At 39.4% G+C, this 15345-nt stretch overlaps 1 protein-coding gene across 19 annotated transcripts in view; it reads left to right on the top strand.

The window, feature by feature from the left end:
* Positions 1-15345, top strand: part of SYNE1 (spectrin repeat containing nuclear envelope protein 1) — a 472944-nt gene that overhangs the window by 349606 nt on the left and 107993 nt on the right. For all 19 annotated transcript variants that reach the window (XM_082633720.1, XM_082633725.1, XM_082633723.1 and 16 more), the window contains 10 exons: positions 306-425; positions 1991-2191; positions 4453-4626; positions 5680-5811; positions 6615-6811; positions 8110-8242; positions 8617-8799; positions 10209-10358; positions 11342-11518; positions 11953-12108. In XM_082633720.1, coding sequence (XP_082489846.1) covers positions 306-425; positions 1991-2191; positions 4453-4626; positions 5680-5811; positions 6615-6811; positions 8110-8242; positions 8617-8799; positions 10209-10358; positions 11342-11518; positions 11953-12108 — 1623 coding nt within the window. The remainder of the gene's footprint in view (positions 1-305; positions 426-1990; positions 2192-4452; positions 4627-5679; positions 5812-6614; positions 6812-8109; positions 8243-8616; positions 8800-10208; positions 10359-11341; positions 11519-11952; positions 12109-15345) is intronic.

Consider the following 15345-nt stretch of genomic DNA (forward strand, 5'->3'; position numbering starts at 1 on the left):
CGTCCTAAAATCATGCTGCTTTTTCAGGGTGCTATTCACCATTTCCCTTATTTGTTCAAGGAAGCCATTGTTCTCCCAGCCCTCCATGCTAAGCCCCTCCAACCTCCTTACCTTTAAATATCTGATCTGTAGTATAATAAAGGGCCTTCTTCACTTTTCTGTTTAATAGAGGACCATCATTTTTATGTTGCATGGAAAATGTTTTAGGTGGAGAAGAGAGGAACAAATAAGGAGACACGATAATCATACTTTGCATGGCAAATTGTTCATGGGAGTTTTAATAAAATGTCATAAATCTTATATAGGCAATACAGCAGGCTGAAGATGGGCTAAAGGAATTGGATGCGGGAATCACTGAGTTGAAAAGGCGTGGTGACAAGCTGCAGATTGAGCAGCCTTGGGTGCAAGAACTCTCCAAACTCCAGGTACAGTTTTCTACCAATGGCATTCAGCTTCAATGGTACATCCTAACTGGAAGTCAAGAAAAAGTTATTTTCTCTATTTTTTCAGGCTTTCTCTATAAAATTCATGTCATTTAGGCCCAATGTTTCTTCGAAGTAACTCTTAGAACATTTTCTGAAACTTTTATCATATTTAGTACAACAAAATAAATTGACATATTTTGAGATTTACTGCAGGGCAGTCTGTGTGCATTTGTTGGAGGACCCTTGTGTCAAATTTTTTAACTCTTTTCTTGTATTTTCTTGTATTCTCATGCTTTGAGGATTTTTTTGACATTATTATTATTCCAATGGCTAAGCATTATAGCATAGTTTAGTTGTGGCATATTATTTTCTACTGTAGAAAATTTAATAACTGGCAATCCTACCTAGAAAAGTTAAAAAAAAGGCTATCTACCCTGTATTGTACTACACCCAAAAAAATTTTAAGGAAAAAACACTTAAGCTAATACTTTTAGAAAGTGTATTTTCTCAAGTTCAAAAGTATAGTTTCTATTTCATACATGTTTGAATGGAAAAGAGACATTGTTTCAATTCCAGAACAGCAACAAAAAATTAAAGGTAGCTGAAATCCAAACAGACTTCCTGGCATCTTTCAGGAGTAGAGAATTAACACTTCGGATTAGTGTTTTTCTAAATCTGGCACTTAGGCAAGAATCTGATCTCAGGTTGGTAGGAAGATACTGGGATAGTAAACCAGCAAAGTGTAGCATCTGAAAGGCAACACAGTTAAGTTATATTGAGAAAAAATATGTGCACGTGTCAGATTTTCTCTGCACACACGCCGTATTACAGAACCATTGAGGGATTAATAGTATGAGTCCAATACAGGGTCACAAGTTCTTACTTTTGAGAAAATAAAATACCTCTTATTTTAAAAAGAACATTTTTATTTCAACTATCTCATTCCATTATCTAACATTTCATCATGTGATGAGCCCATGGCCCTGACTCTGTCCTTCTTAGACAGTTTTCCGACAGTCCTTAAATGTCAGGTGTAAGAGTCAAGCGTCATAGCTGTAAATACGCATTAAAGTTGAACTTTTCCAGATTGAGGCATTTTGGCCTGCTAAACCTTAATATGATACATTAATCAGGTCCATATGGCTCAAATAAATTTTGTATTTGGTGTATCATCGTCCGCTAAAATGTCTTTCCAGCTTAAATAGTTATTTATTTACCCCACCGCATTTGGCAAAAACATTGCCTTTTTAAGTTTTAAAGTCTTTCTGCTCACATTAAACTCCTCTGTTTCTGTAGCTCTTTATTTAAGGAATAGTCCCAAATCTGATTATTACTTAGCAGACCAAATGTTGAGGATGCTCTATTCAGTTACTCTAAAATTAGAAAATCTGAGAGCATGATAAAAATTAAAACTACATTTTCTATGACATTTCCCTCAGCCACAAGAACAATTTTTCAGCATTTTAACCCCATGGAAACTATTGACCTCCTGTGAGCACAGGTGTTAAACGTACCTCATGAAGAGGTAGGTTTGAATTGAGCATGAGTATCTGTCTGTTTCTCAGGACATGTACGATGAGCTGATGATGACCATTGGCTCCCGGCGGGGCGGTCTGAACCAGAATCTTGCACTGAAAGGTCAGTATGAAAGGGCCCTGCAAGATCTGGCTGACCTGCTGGAGACAGGACGCGAGAAGATGGCAGGAGACCAGAAAATTATCGTGTCTTCCAAAGAAGAAATCCAACAACTACTTGACAAACACAAGGTAAAAAAAAAAATCAGAGAGAAAGAAAATGTAGTTTTGAAAGCACATTCTCACTCACTGACATATATTTAGTAAAACCTAACATTATCAATCGTTTATGAGTTTCTACTCATATAAGTTACTCTTTAAAATGGTCAACAAATGTATATTCAAGCCCACTGGCACTCAATAGCACAGAAAAATTAGAGAGTATATATTCCTATAATTTTGTAAGTGAACAAAGAATACCAACCATACCAGTAATTTTAATGATCAGTATCAGCCAGGCTTTCTCTTTCGTAAACTTCAGTGGACAGGAAACCCAGGGACTCTCTTCAAAGGAGCCCAGCTTCATTCTTAACTCTGCCCTTTTCCTTTGCATCCCTCACGCCCACATGTTCATCTAGTCCTAGGTGTTCTCTCTGCTTTCCCTTGTCCTGGCCGAGAACTCCCCACTCTGCTCTGGGAATGCAGAGCTGCCCACTCAGCTCTGGACTGGCTTTATGTCTGTTACATGCATCACTTGGCTCTTCTGGTCCTTAAGCCCCTGCTCCTCTGGTTACCGCGGGCCTCAGGAGTTTCTTCCTGGGGACGGCAAGTGCTTTTACTATATAACCAAACTTGGGAACCCTGAGAGTGTTCCATCAGTGTGTACCGTAACCAGGTTCAGGGTAGACACTGCTCCTTAGTGGAGGAATGCCTGTTTAATGCACACACACATACAAATTGCATTATTAGTAATATTACAAAAATAACAGTTTTGCCAGTTCAGAGACCCAACCTCCCAGGTAGTGGAAATTTCTTATGAGGAAACTTAAAAAATTCCCTAAGATTACAGATGATTAACATTCTACCATCACGTAGCTCTTTGGTGGCTTATAAAGGTAGATTTGGGGGGAGGGGGGCAGCGTGGAGAATTGTACTTGTTGCTATTTTTCCCAGAGGTTTTTGTCCAAAACTTTGTGATTTATTAAAGCCTTATCATTTGGCTTTGAAAACATTGCTTTAAAGTTCACAGCTGGTTTTTCTCAAATCTTTGACCATAGCAATAAAATATCATCCTGAGTTATTCCAGAGGGGAAACTGGGATCAATGAGTATAAATAACAGAGAAATAAAGCTCAGTAGATGAAGAACTCTGAAAGGAGTAGGCTGCTATTGAACAGACCCCCTCCTGGCCATGAGAAGTCCATCCAAGGCTGTCAGGGGGAGACGGGGTTGTAATAGGAATATCAGCTTTCTGCGAACGTTGGGCTAAATGACTTCCAAGTTCTCTTCCAGCTTTAAGATTCTATGATATAATAATTGTCAGTTGAAAATAATGGTTCTAGCTTCTCCTGACCAGACCATTTTCTGAGGGAGAGCTCTGTGTGACCTTGGGCATGTTGCATTAGACTGAGTAGCGCAGAGTCTGTAAGGTGGGAAATAAAACTACCTATCTTATGGGGTTGTTATGAGGATTCAACGGGTTAGTTGCTGAAGCATTTATAGGGCATCTGGCACGTAGTACACACTCAGTGTTAGCTGATGTTAACGATGCCTGGTCCTTTAGTTTCATCCGTGGTGCTGGGAACAGGAAATGGGATAACCTTCTCCCCATCTTCTGGGGATTTTTATGTATAGAAAGTAATATTTTAAAACACATTTGTAGGGTTGTGCAAGGCCTGCAATTCTGCTGTGTGTAGGTAAGTTCTGAGGGAAATTTAAAAATATTAATGCCAGTTGGTGTGTGTCCAGCTGTGCTTGGCCATGAGTATTAAGTACAAAAGAGTAGAACTCAAGCCCAGCCCTGGAGGAAGAAAAATTGTGAATGTGTCAAGTGAGGACATTGCAGGAAGTAGAGTGCAGGCAGAAGCTGAAGGTGGGGAGTGGGCGCTCATGTGTCCCAGGGACAAAGGAGGCCAGTATCTGTGGTGGAGGAAGCAAGTGTCCACCCAGATGGTACCAAGATGAGGAGTGGAGAGGGCGGATGAGTGTTTCAGCAGCTGCTCGCTTCTGAAAGGCTCTGTTTTGGGGACAGGGTATCTGCAGCACAGCACAGTGTAGGTGCTTTGAGTGGGGGGCCAGGAGAGGCCAGTTAGGAGGCTGGACCCCCATCCCAACCCACCCCACTCCCGTCTCTGCAGGAAGCGGTGAGTGCCTGGGTAAGTGGAGGCCAGCAGGGGAGGACCAGTGTCACTCATATATTAGCCAAGTTCCATCAGCTTCCAGGTTTGAAGCAATTTTTATTGTAAGGTAGTAAATGAATGAGTTGCTCACCTCTTTCTATCTGAAAAAATGCAGGAGTACTTTCAGGGCCTGGAATCTCATATGATCTTGACTGAAACACTCTTCAGGAAGGTTATCAGCTTTGCAGTCCTACGGGAAACTCAGTTCCATACAGACCTGATGGCGCAGGCTTCGGCTGTGCTCAAAGGGGCTCACAAGAGGGGTGTGGAGTTGGAGTACATTCTCGAGGTGAGCCCCTGATGCCGCCCCTCCCCTACAGCACACTCCCTACTGCACAGCAGATCCTTCAGGCAAGACACCTTCGTTCCTGCGATTTGCCTCCTATGACCTCGGAGGTGTCTCAGACTCAGCATCATGTGTTGCCTGTGCCCCTGGTGTTTCCTATCCACATTTAGGTAAAGGCTGTGGTGCCTTACTGTGAGTTCAGCTAGATGAATACCAGTTTCAGACTGGGCATGACGATATTTGGGGTCTCAATAGTCAGACTGAAAAACTGCTGACTTTTGCTATACATTATTGAAAAAGACTTCACATGATTAAAAAAAGATGTTCTGATTTTAAATAGAATAAAAATCATAATTTTCTTTTATTTTTTTTGGCCGTGCTGTGCAGCTTGTGGGATCTTAGTTCCCCGACCAGGGATTGAACCTGTGCCCCCTGCAGTGGAAGCACAGAGTCCTAACCACTGGTCCACCAGGGAATTCCCTAAAAATTATAATTTTAGAATAAGTGATCTGGGATTTCTCCTTAGTAGAATGTCTATACTATATATTCATATTTCTTAAATGTCTGTGTGGGTTTTTTAAATTTACAAATGTAATGTATTTAGTTCACTTACTTTGGAAAGTAAACACACCCGTCCCTTTCAATTAAGTCATTCGTTCATCATCACTGCGGTAAAGGATGAGACTGTGAATATCAGCTGCCTGCTGTGTTCCAGGTGTGCTGCATACATTATTCTATTTAATCCTCACAATGGACATGATATTATTATCCCCATTTTTTTTTAATGTTGAAAATGAGGGAGGTCAGAGAAGCGTAGTAACTTGCCCCGGTCATACAGCTAGTTAGTTGCAGAAGTGAAAGCCCGTTCACAGTGCTTTTCAAGGTCACCATCTGATGACTTGCTTCAAAGCTATCTTTCGCTTCCCAAAGCAAACCCCCAATGCAGGCATCTCCGACATGTCTTTAAAGAGACTGTCAGGTGCATATTTGCACACGAAGAGGACTACTCTCCCTTAATGAGGATGTTTAGCTCACAGACTGATGCTGTGTTTCTAGACATGGTCCCACCTGGATGAGGACCAGCGGGAGCTTAGCAGGCAGCTGGAGGTGGTGGAGACCAGCATCCCGAGTGTGGGTTTGGTGGAGGAGAGCGAAGACAGGCTTATCGACCGGATAACACTCTACCAGGTCAGCGTCTAAATGACAACTTGGTGTAAAAAGTTGCCACATTTCCTTTGGAAGCTTTCCCATGGTTTTAACAGGATCTAAACAAACTTGCAATCAAATATCTTATTAAGTACTTTAAGTATTTGTTTCGTAATAGAACATAGAAAGGTCTTTTTTTTTTTTTTAATGAAAGCCCCTTTTGAAACTTTAGCCTCCACCAAGCGTTTTCCGCTTGTTATGCTGAAGTCACACTATCCTGAAATAATTACAGTTTGTTGTTTTTTACTAGAGCACTAAAAAGCCTTTTTTTTTTTTTTTTTTTCCGGTACGCGGGCCTCTCACTGTTGTGGCCTCTCCTGCTGTGGAGCACAGGCTCCGGACACGCAGGCTCAGTGGCCATGGCTCACGGGCCCAGCCGCATCCGCGGCATGTGGGATCTTCCTGGACCGGGGCACGAACCCGTGTCCCCTGTATCGGCAGGCAGACTCTCAACCACTGCGCCACCAGGGAAGCCCCTAAAAACCTTCTTTTTTCTTATTTTTGAGAGAGCTCTTTTTGAAAATTTAGCCTCCACCAAGCATTATTTTGTACTTTGTGTTGGTGTCACACTATTCTTGAAATATTTATACTTTGACGGTTTTAAGTGCACCTAAAGTTATATTCTTAGATATAGATGAAAAGTCTCGAAACTTCTAATGAAACTTGGGTGCAAATAGTTGAAATTTGACTAAAAGGTAATGGGAACATTATGGAGAACTTATCAACTTCAGGGGAGAAAACTTGCATTATCTCAACTTCTGACCCAGTATTTTCAATCATTTTAGCATTTGAAATCCAGCCTTAATGAATACCAGCCAAAATTATATCAGGTACTAGATGATGGGAAACGACTTCTGATATCTGTTAGCTGCTCAGATCTAGAAAGCCAGCTAAATCAACTTGGAGAACACTGGTTAAATGACACCAACAAAGTGTCTAAGGAACTTCACAGATTGGAAACAATATTGAAACACTGGACCAGGTAATACAGTGACTCTTTCGCAGATTTTTACATTAGTGCTGCAGGATATTTATAAGGCTTTTGGGTACCTGAGTTAATGAAGATGTGGTCCCTCTAGGAACTTATCACAGAGTTTGGAAAATAGAGACAAGCACAAAGCTTCCAGTTGGATTCTTGTATAATTGTATAAACATGTACTTAAAAATTGGCGGGGAGGCAGACATGATGCAATACCTCTTACCTTTGAGCTGTTGTCTCCTCTGCCTACTGACTGTACATGGGTGGTCAAGTAAATCTTAGAAGGAGAGAAAGAAGAGAAAGTTTGTTTTGAGAAGGTAAAGGTTTTCTTGAGGGCAATGGGAGGTATTCAAGAGAGGTGGGGGGTTGATTTTACATAGTGAAATCCTTATTTTTATGCCACCTTTATTTCTAAGAACTTTGAATAACAATCATGTAATAATTTTCTTTTTAAAAATATTTATTTATTTTATTTTGTTTATTTATTTTTGGCTGCATTGGGTCTTTGTTGCTGTGCACGGGCTTTCTCTAATTGTGGTGAGCGGGGACTACTCTTCATTGTGGTGTGCAGGCTTCTCACTGTGGTGGCTTCCCTTGTTGCAGAACATGGGCTCTAGGGCTCACAGGCTTCAGTAATTGTGGCATGTGGGCTCAGTAGTTGTGGCTCGCGGGCTCTAGAGCACAGGCTCAGTAGTTGTGGCACACAGGCTTAGTTGCTCTGCAGCACATGGGGTCTTCCCGGACTAGGACTCGAACCCGTGTCCCCTGCATTGACAAGCAGATTCTTGACCACTGTTCCACCTGGGAAGCCCAATCATGAAATATTTTCTAAATAGCTTCAATGTGAAGGAGTAGGAGAAAGGTATTTTTATTTGCAACTTAGAGATGGGAAAGCTGAAACTCAGAGAGACTGACTTGCTTAAGGTATGAATATTAAGAGAAGGGAATTTGACAGTGTCAACCCAGGGCATTATTCTCCCAAATCTGTTGTGTCTCCTTTTTTTTTTTTTTTTTTTCGGTACGTGGGCCTCACTGTTGTGGCCTCTCCCGTTGTGGAGCACAGGCTCCGGACGCACAGGCTCAGCGGCCATGGCTCACGGGCCCAACCGCTCCGCGGCATATGGGATCTTCCCGGACCGGGGCACGAACCCGTGTCCCTTGCATTGGCAGGCGGACTCTCAACCACCGCGCCACCAGGGAAGCCCTGTGTCTCCTTTTAAAATTAGCATTGGTGACTAACACGGGTTAGTACAAAGTCGGAATTGGATGTTTACTTAATAGGCTTATTACTGTCCTTACAGCTATCAAAGTGAATCTGCCGATCTCATCCACTGGTTACAGTCTGCAAAAGACAGGCTAGAATTTTGGACTCAACAATCTGTGACAGTTCCTCAAGAACTGGAAATGGTCCGTGATCATCTGAACGCTTTTCTGGTAAGCTCAAGAATCTAAAGCATTTGATTCAGTTTTATCGTTTTCAGGCCTGACTTACAGGTGAAAAGGACATCAGTTGTCAATGGATCTACTTAGTAAATCAAGCTATAGAGAATTAGTCAGCGTTCACTCTGTGTGTTGAATAATTATGCAAAATAGTAGGGTTCAACATTGCCTCTTTAAAGTAGTGTTTAAGTAATGTTGGCTTTCATTTGGGGCAAGGGTGCGTTGTTTTTGTTTTCCTCCAGAGTGTTTAATGTCACCACTCCCCTTTAAGATGTAAAGAAAACTTGTTTATGTAATAAATTAGTCTCTTTTCTTAAATGAAGGGTCTGGCTACTCAATCCTGATTAGAACATTGCTGTTTCTTTTAGGAGTTTTCCAAAGAGGTGGATGCCAAATCTACCTTGAAATCGTCTGTTCTGAGCACTGGAAATCAGCTTCTTAGACTAAAGAAAGTGGACACAGCTGCCCTGCGTTCTGAGCTGTCACACATTGATGGCCAGTGGACTGACCTGCTGACAAATATTCCAACCGTACAGGAAAAGCTGCACCAGGTACAGAAATAATCATCAGTTTAATTGGCCATAATTGGTGTAAGCAGTATTAGATGGAAAAGTACATTGATCTGCTTTTGCTCACAAATTTAAATCAGCTTTGTCTTGGACATCTCGTCTTTTATGTCTTCCATTGTATTGCATATTAACACTATTATATATAAAATAGATAACTAATAAGGACCTACTGTATAGCACAGGAAACTCTACTCAGTACTCTGTAGTGACCTATATGGGAAAAGAATCTAAAAAAGAGTGGATATATGAATATGTATAACTGAGTCACTTTGCTGTACAGCAGAAACTAACACAACATTGTAAATCAACTATACTCCAATTAAAAAAAAAATAATGAACGGTTCTACAAATGCCCTATCTATAAATTCCCTGTCTTCCAAGGGCTTCTTTATCATGTGTGTGTGTGTGTGTGTGTTTTAGAATTCTTGTCTGCCCATGTTTAAATTCTTTGTTTTCTCATAAATAAAATATGTGTAACTATACCTGTCTCATAAAGTGAGTAGTTATGAAGATTTAATAATAATAATATATGTAAAAAACCTATAACCTTACCTACAATAGAGCTGACATTCAACAAGTGAAGAGAACTAGGGGAAGAGAAGTAAGTAGCTCTCTTATCTGGAAATTATGCTTCTCTCCCCTGAACTCCCAGATATTTTATCTTTATCTCTCATGGGCATTCATCACTGTGTACAAGGTGTAAAGATGTGTTTCATATAAATGTCTTATCCCTTCTAATCAGCAGCTGGACATTTCTAGAGGGCAGGAAACATCTCACATTAACCTGTATATCTTTCTGCCCACATAGAAGTCCATAAATATTTTAAATGATTGCTTTTGTTCCTCTCAGTCATTACAAGCATTTGCATAAATGTATGATATGTTAAGGAAGATTCAGGATTCTAAGTATGTTTTAGTGAAAGACTGAGGAAATTGGCTATGCTCTTTGGAATAAATATGAGAGCGCCAAAAATCTAGAAAATGATAGTTTGTAGTGTGGTGGTAACATTCCTGAGTCATAATACACAGAGATTTTACAAGATAATTAATAAAATACATCTGTTGAATGTTTTGTAGTTACGTTTTTTTATACTCATAAAACTAGCTATAAAATAAGAATAATATTTTCTTCCTGCTGGTGTTTTGATTAATTAGGTAGTGTTTATGCAATGTTTATAGTATTCGATGTCAAGTGAACATAAGAGGACTATTATTGTTCAATGTTTGCCTGATGTTTAATTTCAAGCTTCTAACAAGGTTAATATCCAAAAATGTCATTAAGAAGTGTTATCTCTGTTGGTACTTTAGTAGGAATTAGTAGAGTTTTAGGTTAACAGAAATCGAGTTTGAATTTTAACACTTGCGACTTCTTCTGTCTCTGACATGGGCAGCTCCAAATGGATAAGCTGCCTTCTCGCCATGCCATTTCTGAAGTCATGGCTTGGATTTCTCTCATGGAAAATGTTATTCAAATGGATGAAGAGAGTATTAAAAACTCCATCGGTTACAAGGCAATTCATGAATACCTTCAGAAATATAAGGTAATTAAACATTTTTGTTTGTTTTTAGCTTTGCATATTTTAGGACTGTTTCATTTGAAGAAACTCAAAAACTCAAGTTATGGAAATGAGGTCTGAAAGTATATGTTTCATATATAGTGACCAGGTAGGTCTACTCTAGGAGGAAAACTGCTTCCCTAGTTATAGGCATAGGAAAGTTGTCCAGTATTAGGAATAATTTTGAATAAGATTTTGTGTCATTTTAAGAAATCATAAAAATAAATACTATAATTTGTAAATATTTTATAGTGAGATTATACAATTTGCCCAATTCTACTTTCCTACCTAAAAAACATTTATATTCAATATATCTATAAATTCAAATCTTTACAAACTCAAATTCAATATGTTTATACATTCAAAATGTATAAATTCAATTTATATTCAGTATATTCATATACTATATATATTCAACTTCTGAAGATAATGGGTTAAATTTTTTTTATAAATTCATATATTTGATTAAGAGGCATCGCATCTGTGTTTTTTTGTTTTTTTTTAGATGTTGGGGGTAGGAGTTTATTAATTAATTTATTTATTTTTGCTGTGTTGGGTCTTCGTTACTGTGTGAGGGCTTTCTCTATTTGTGGCAAACGGCGGCCACTTTTCATCGTGGTGCGCAGGCCTCTCACTATCGCGGCCTCTCTTGTTGCGGAGCACAGGCTCCAGACGCGCAGGCTCAGTAATTGTGGCTCACGGGCCCAGTTGCTCCGTGGCATGTGGGATCCTCCCAGACCAGGGCTCGAACCCGCGTCCCCTGCATTAGCAGGCAGACTCTCAACCACTGCGCCACCTGGGAAGCCCGCAATGGGTTATATTAATACATACCGATTGTGCCATTTGGACTAAATCACACAAGTGATAATATTAATCTTAAGGTTACTGAAGGCTTTCCAATTCCTGGTAAAATATAAGACATTTAAACATATAAGCTTGTTTTCTTATTTTCGCCTTTCCCTTTTTAGGGTTTTAAGATCGACATTAACTGTAAACAGCTGACCGTCGATTTTGTGAACCAGTCTGTGCTACAAATCAGCAGTCAGGACGTGGAAAGTAAACGCAGTGATAAGACTGATTTTGCTGAGCAACTTGGAGCCATGAATAAAAGCTGGCAAATCCTGCAGGGTCTCGTCACTGAGAAGGTGAGCCAAGTGCTCTCTGCTGTCCATGTTTCATGAAAACGCCACAAACAGGTACACTCTGTTAAGAAAACTCATTCCACAAATAGTATGGCTACACTGGGCACACAACTGCTTCTGAAGAGACTGGCCCCTGAAGGTTCTAACAGTTCTTCAGCCCTGTTCATTATTTTGTCTGTGTACCCACTGCTCTTTGGATATTTCATATTATTTTAGTTTATTAAAGGTGCTTCTTAATATCTTTTTCCTTTGCCTCAAGTTGACTTAAGTTCTTTACTTATTTACCAGTAATGGTCATGGCTTTATACTTTTTAACATTCATTTTTAATATACAGTGGACTGTCTTTTAAGAATTCTTAATCTGGAGGAAATAGTGACCTGCCAGTAATTTGATTCAAAAATAAAATTGCAAATTTCATTTCATTATGTTTGTTCAGATTCAGCTGTTGGAAGGCTTATTGGAATCTTGGTCAGAATATGAAAATAACGTACAATGTCTGAAAACTTGGTTTGAAACCCAGGAAAAGAGACTAAAGCAACAACAGCGAATTGGAGATCAGGCTGCAGTTCAGAACGCACTGAAAGACTGTCAGGTAACTTGTCCAGGTGGCTGACAGGCGCCACTACAAAATTTCATTGTGTACACAGAAGAAATTTGTGGGTCCTGAGAATTGAGGATTCAGTATGGAAAAATGCTGCATTTGGTAACAAATTTCTCTGATTGTGTGATTTATAGAGTTTTTCTAACTATTAGGTTTTTTTCACCTGTTTTTATAAATTTGAATTTATGAGTTTTCAGATACACTTGTAAGTAGAGAATCCTGCTATACTGATCATCAGATTTAATAATTATCAAAATTTTGACATACTTCCCTGCATTATTTCTTTTCTTTGTAAAGATTTTACAGTGAATCCCAGAAATCATGTCATTTTTTATTTTTAAATGGCTGTAAATGCATGAGTTTATTTCTGGAAGCTAAGTTCCATTCCATTGATCTATATGTCTATCATTATGCCAGTACCATACTGTGTTTGTTGTTGTTTTTAAATAGATCTTTACTGAACTATAATTGCTTCACAATACTGTGTTAGTATCTGTTGTACAACAAAGTGAATCAGCCATATGCATACACATGTCCCCATATCCCCTCTCTCTTGAGCCTCCCTCCCACCCTCCCTATCCCACCCCTCTAGGTAGACACAAAGCACCGAGCTGATCTCCCTGTGCTATGCGGCTGCTTCCCACTAGCTAACTATTTTACATTCGGTAGTGTATATATGTCGATGCTATTGTCACTTCGCCCCAGCCTCCCCCTCCCACCCCGTGTCCTCAAGTCCATTCTCTATGTCTCCCTCTTTATTCCTGCTGTGCAACTAGGTTCATCAGTACCACTTATTTTTTAGATTCCATATATATGCGTTAGCATATGGTATTTGTTTTTCTCTTTCTGACTTACTTCTAGGTCAGGTGTTACTGAGGTGTCACTACAAATAACTCAATTTATGGCTGAGTAATATTCCATGGTATATATGTGCCACATCTTCTTTATCATTCATCTGTTGATGGACATTTAGGTTGGTTCCATGTCTTGTCTCTTGTCAATAGTGCTGCAATGAACATTTTGGTACATGACTCTTTTTGAATTATGGTTTTCTCAGGGTATATGCCCAGGAGTGGGATTGCTGGATCATATAATTCTATTTTTAGTTTTTTAGGGAACCTCCATACTGTTCTCCATAGTGGCTGTATCAGTTTACATTCCCACCAACAGTGCAAGAGTGTTCCCTTTCCACCACACCCTTTCCAGCATTTATTGTTTCTAGATTATTTGATAATGGCCATTCTGACTGGTGTGAGGTGATACCTCATTGTAGTTTTGATTTTCATTTCTCTAATAATTACTGATGTTGAGCGTATTCTCATGTGCCTCTTGGCCATCTGTATGTCTTCTTTGGGGAAATGTCTATTTAGGTCTTCTGCCCATTTTTTAATTGGATTTTTTTTATATGATAGCTCCATGAACTATTTGTGTATTTTGGAGGTTAATCCTTTGTCTGTTGTTTCATTTGCAAATATTTTCTCCCATTCTGAGGGTTGTCTTTTTGTCTTCTTTATGGTTTCCTTTGCTGTGCAAAAGCCTTTAAGTTTAATTATGCCCCATTTGTTTATTTTTGTTTTTATTTCCATTTCTCTAGGAGGTGGGTCAAAAAAGATCTTGCTGTGGTTTATGTCAAAGAGTGTTTTTCCTATGTTTTCCTCTAAGAGTTTTATAGTGTCTGGCCTTACGTTTAAGTCTTTAATCCTTTTGGAGTTTATTTTTGTGTGTGGTGTTAGGTAGTGTCCTATTTTCATTCTTTTTTTTTTTTTTTTTTTTTTGTGGTACGCGGGCCTCTCACTGTTGTGGCCTCTCCCGTTGTGGAGCACAGGCTCCAGATGCGCAGGCTCAGCGGCCATTGCTCACGGGCCCAGCCGCTCCGCGGCATGTGGGATCTTCCCAGACCGGGGCACGAACCCGTGTCCCCTGCATCGGCAGGCGGACTCTCAACCACTGCGCCACCAGGGAAGCCCTATTTTCATTCTTTTACATGTAGCTGTCCAGTTTTCCCAGAACCACTTATTGAAGAGGCTGTCTTTTCTCCATTGTATGTTCTTGCCTCCTTTGTCATAAATTAGGTGCCCATATGTGCGTGGGTTTATCTCTGGGCATTCTATCCTGTACCATTGATCTATATTTCTGTTTTTGTGCCAGTACCATACTGTCTTGATTACTGTAGTTTTGTGGTATAGTATGAAGTTGGGGAGCCTGATTGCTCCAACTCTGTTTTTCTTTCTCAAGATTGCTTTGGCTATTTGGGGTCTTTTGTGTTTCCATACGAGTCGTAAAATTTTTTGTTCTAATTCTGTGAAGAATGCCATATGTAGTTTGATAGGGATTGCACTGAATCTGTAGATTGCTTTGGTTACTATAGTCATTTTCACAATATTGATTCTTCCAATCGAAGAACATGGTATATTTCTCCATCTGTTTATGTCATCTCTGGTTTCCTTCATTAGTGTTTTATAGTTTTCTGAGTACAAGTCTTTTGCCTCCTTAGGCAGGTTTATTCCTAGGTGTTGTATTCTTTTTGTTGCAATAGTAAATGAGAGGGTTTCCTTAATTTCTCTTTCTGATTTTTCATTGTTGGTGTATATGAATGCCAGAGATTTCTGTGCATTAATTTTGTATCCTGAAACTTTACCAAATTCATTGATTAGTTCTACTAGTTTTCTGGTGGCATCTTTAGGATCTTCGATGTATAGTATCATGTCATGTGCAAAGAATGACAGTTTTACTTCTTTTTTTACAATTTGTATTCCATTTATTTCTTTTTCTTCTCTGATTGCCATGGCTAGGACTTCCAAAACTATGTTGAATAGGAGTGGCGAGAGTGGACATCCTTGTCTTGTTTCTGATCTTAGTGGAAATGTCTTTAGTTTTTCACCATTGAGAATGATGCTTGCTGTGGGTTTGTCATATATGACCTTTATTATGTTGAGGTAGTTTCCCTCTATGCCCATTTTCTGGAGAGTCTTTATCATAAATAGGTATTGAATTTTGTCAAATGCTTTTTCTGCATCTATTGAGATGATCATGTGGGTTTTATTCCTTAATTGGTTAATGTGGTGTATCACATTGATTGATTTGCATATATTGAAGAATCCTTGAATCCCTGGGATAAATCCCACTTGTTCATGGTGTATGATCCTTTTAATGTGCTGTTGGATTCTGTTTGCTAGTATTTTGTTGAGGATTTTTGCATCTATGTTCATCAGTGATATTGGTCTATAA

The sequence above is a fragment of the Mesoplodon mirus genome (genome assembly GCF_964341445.2).
Source record: "Mesoplodon mirus genome assembly, chromosome: 10".
Taxonomy (NCBI): Eukaryota; Metazoa; Chordata; class Mammalia; order Artiodactyla; family Ziphiidae; genus Mesoplodon; species Mesoplodon mirus.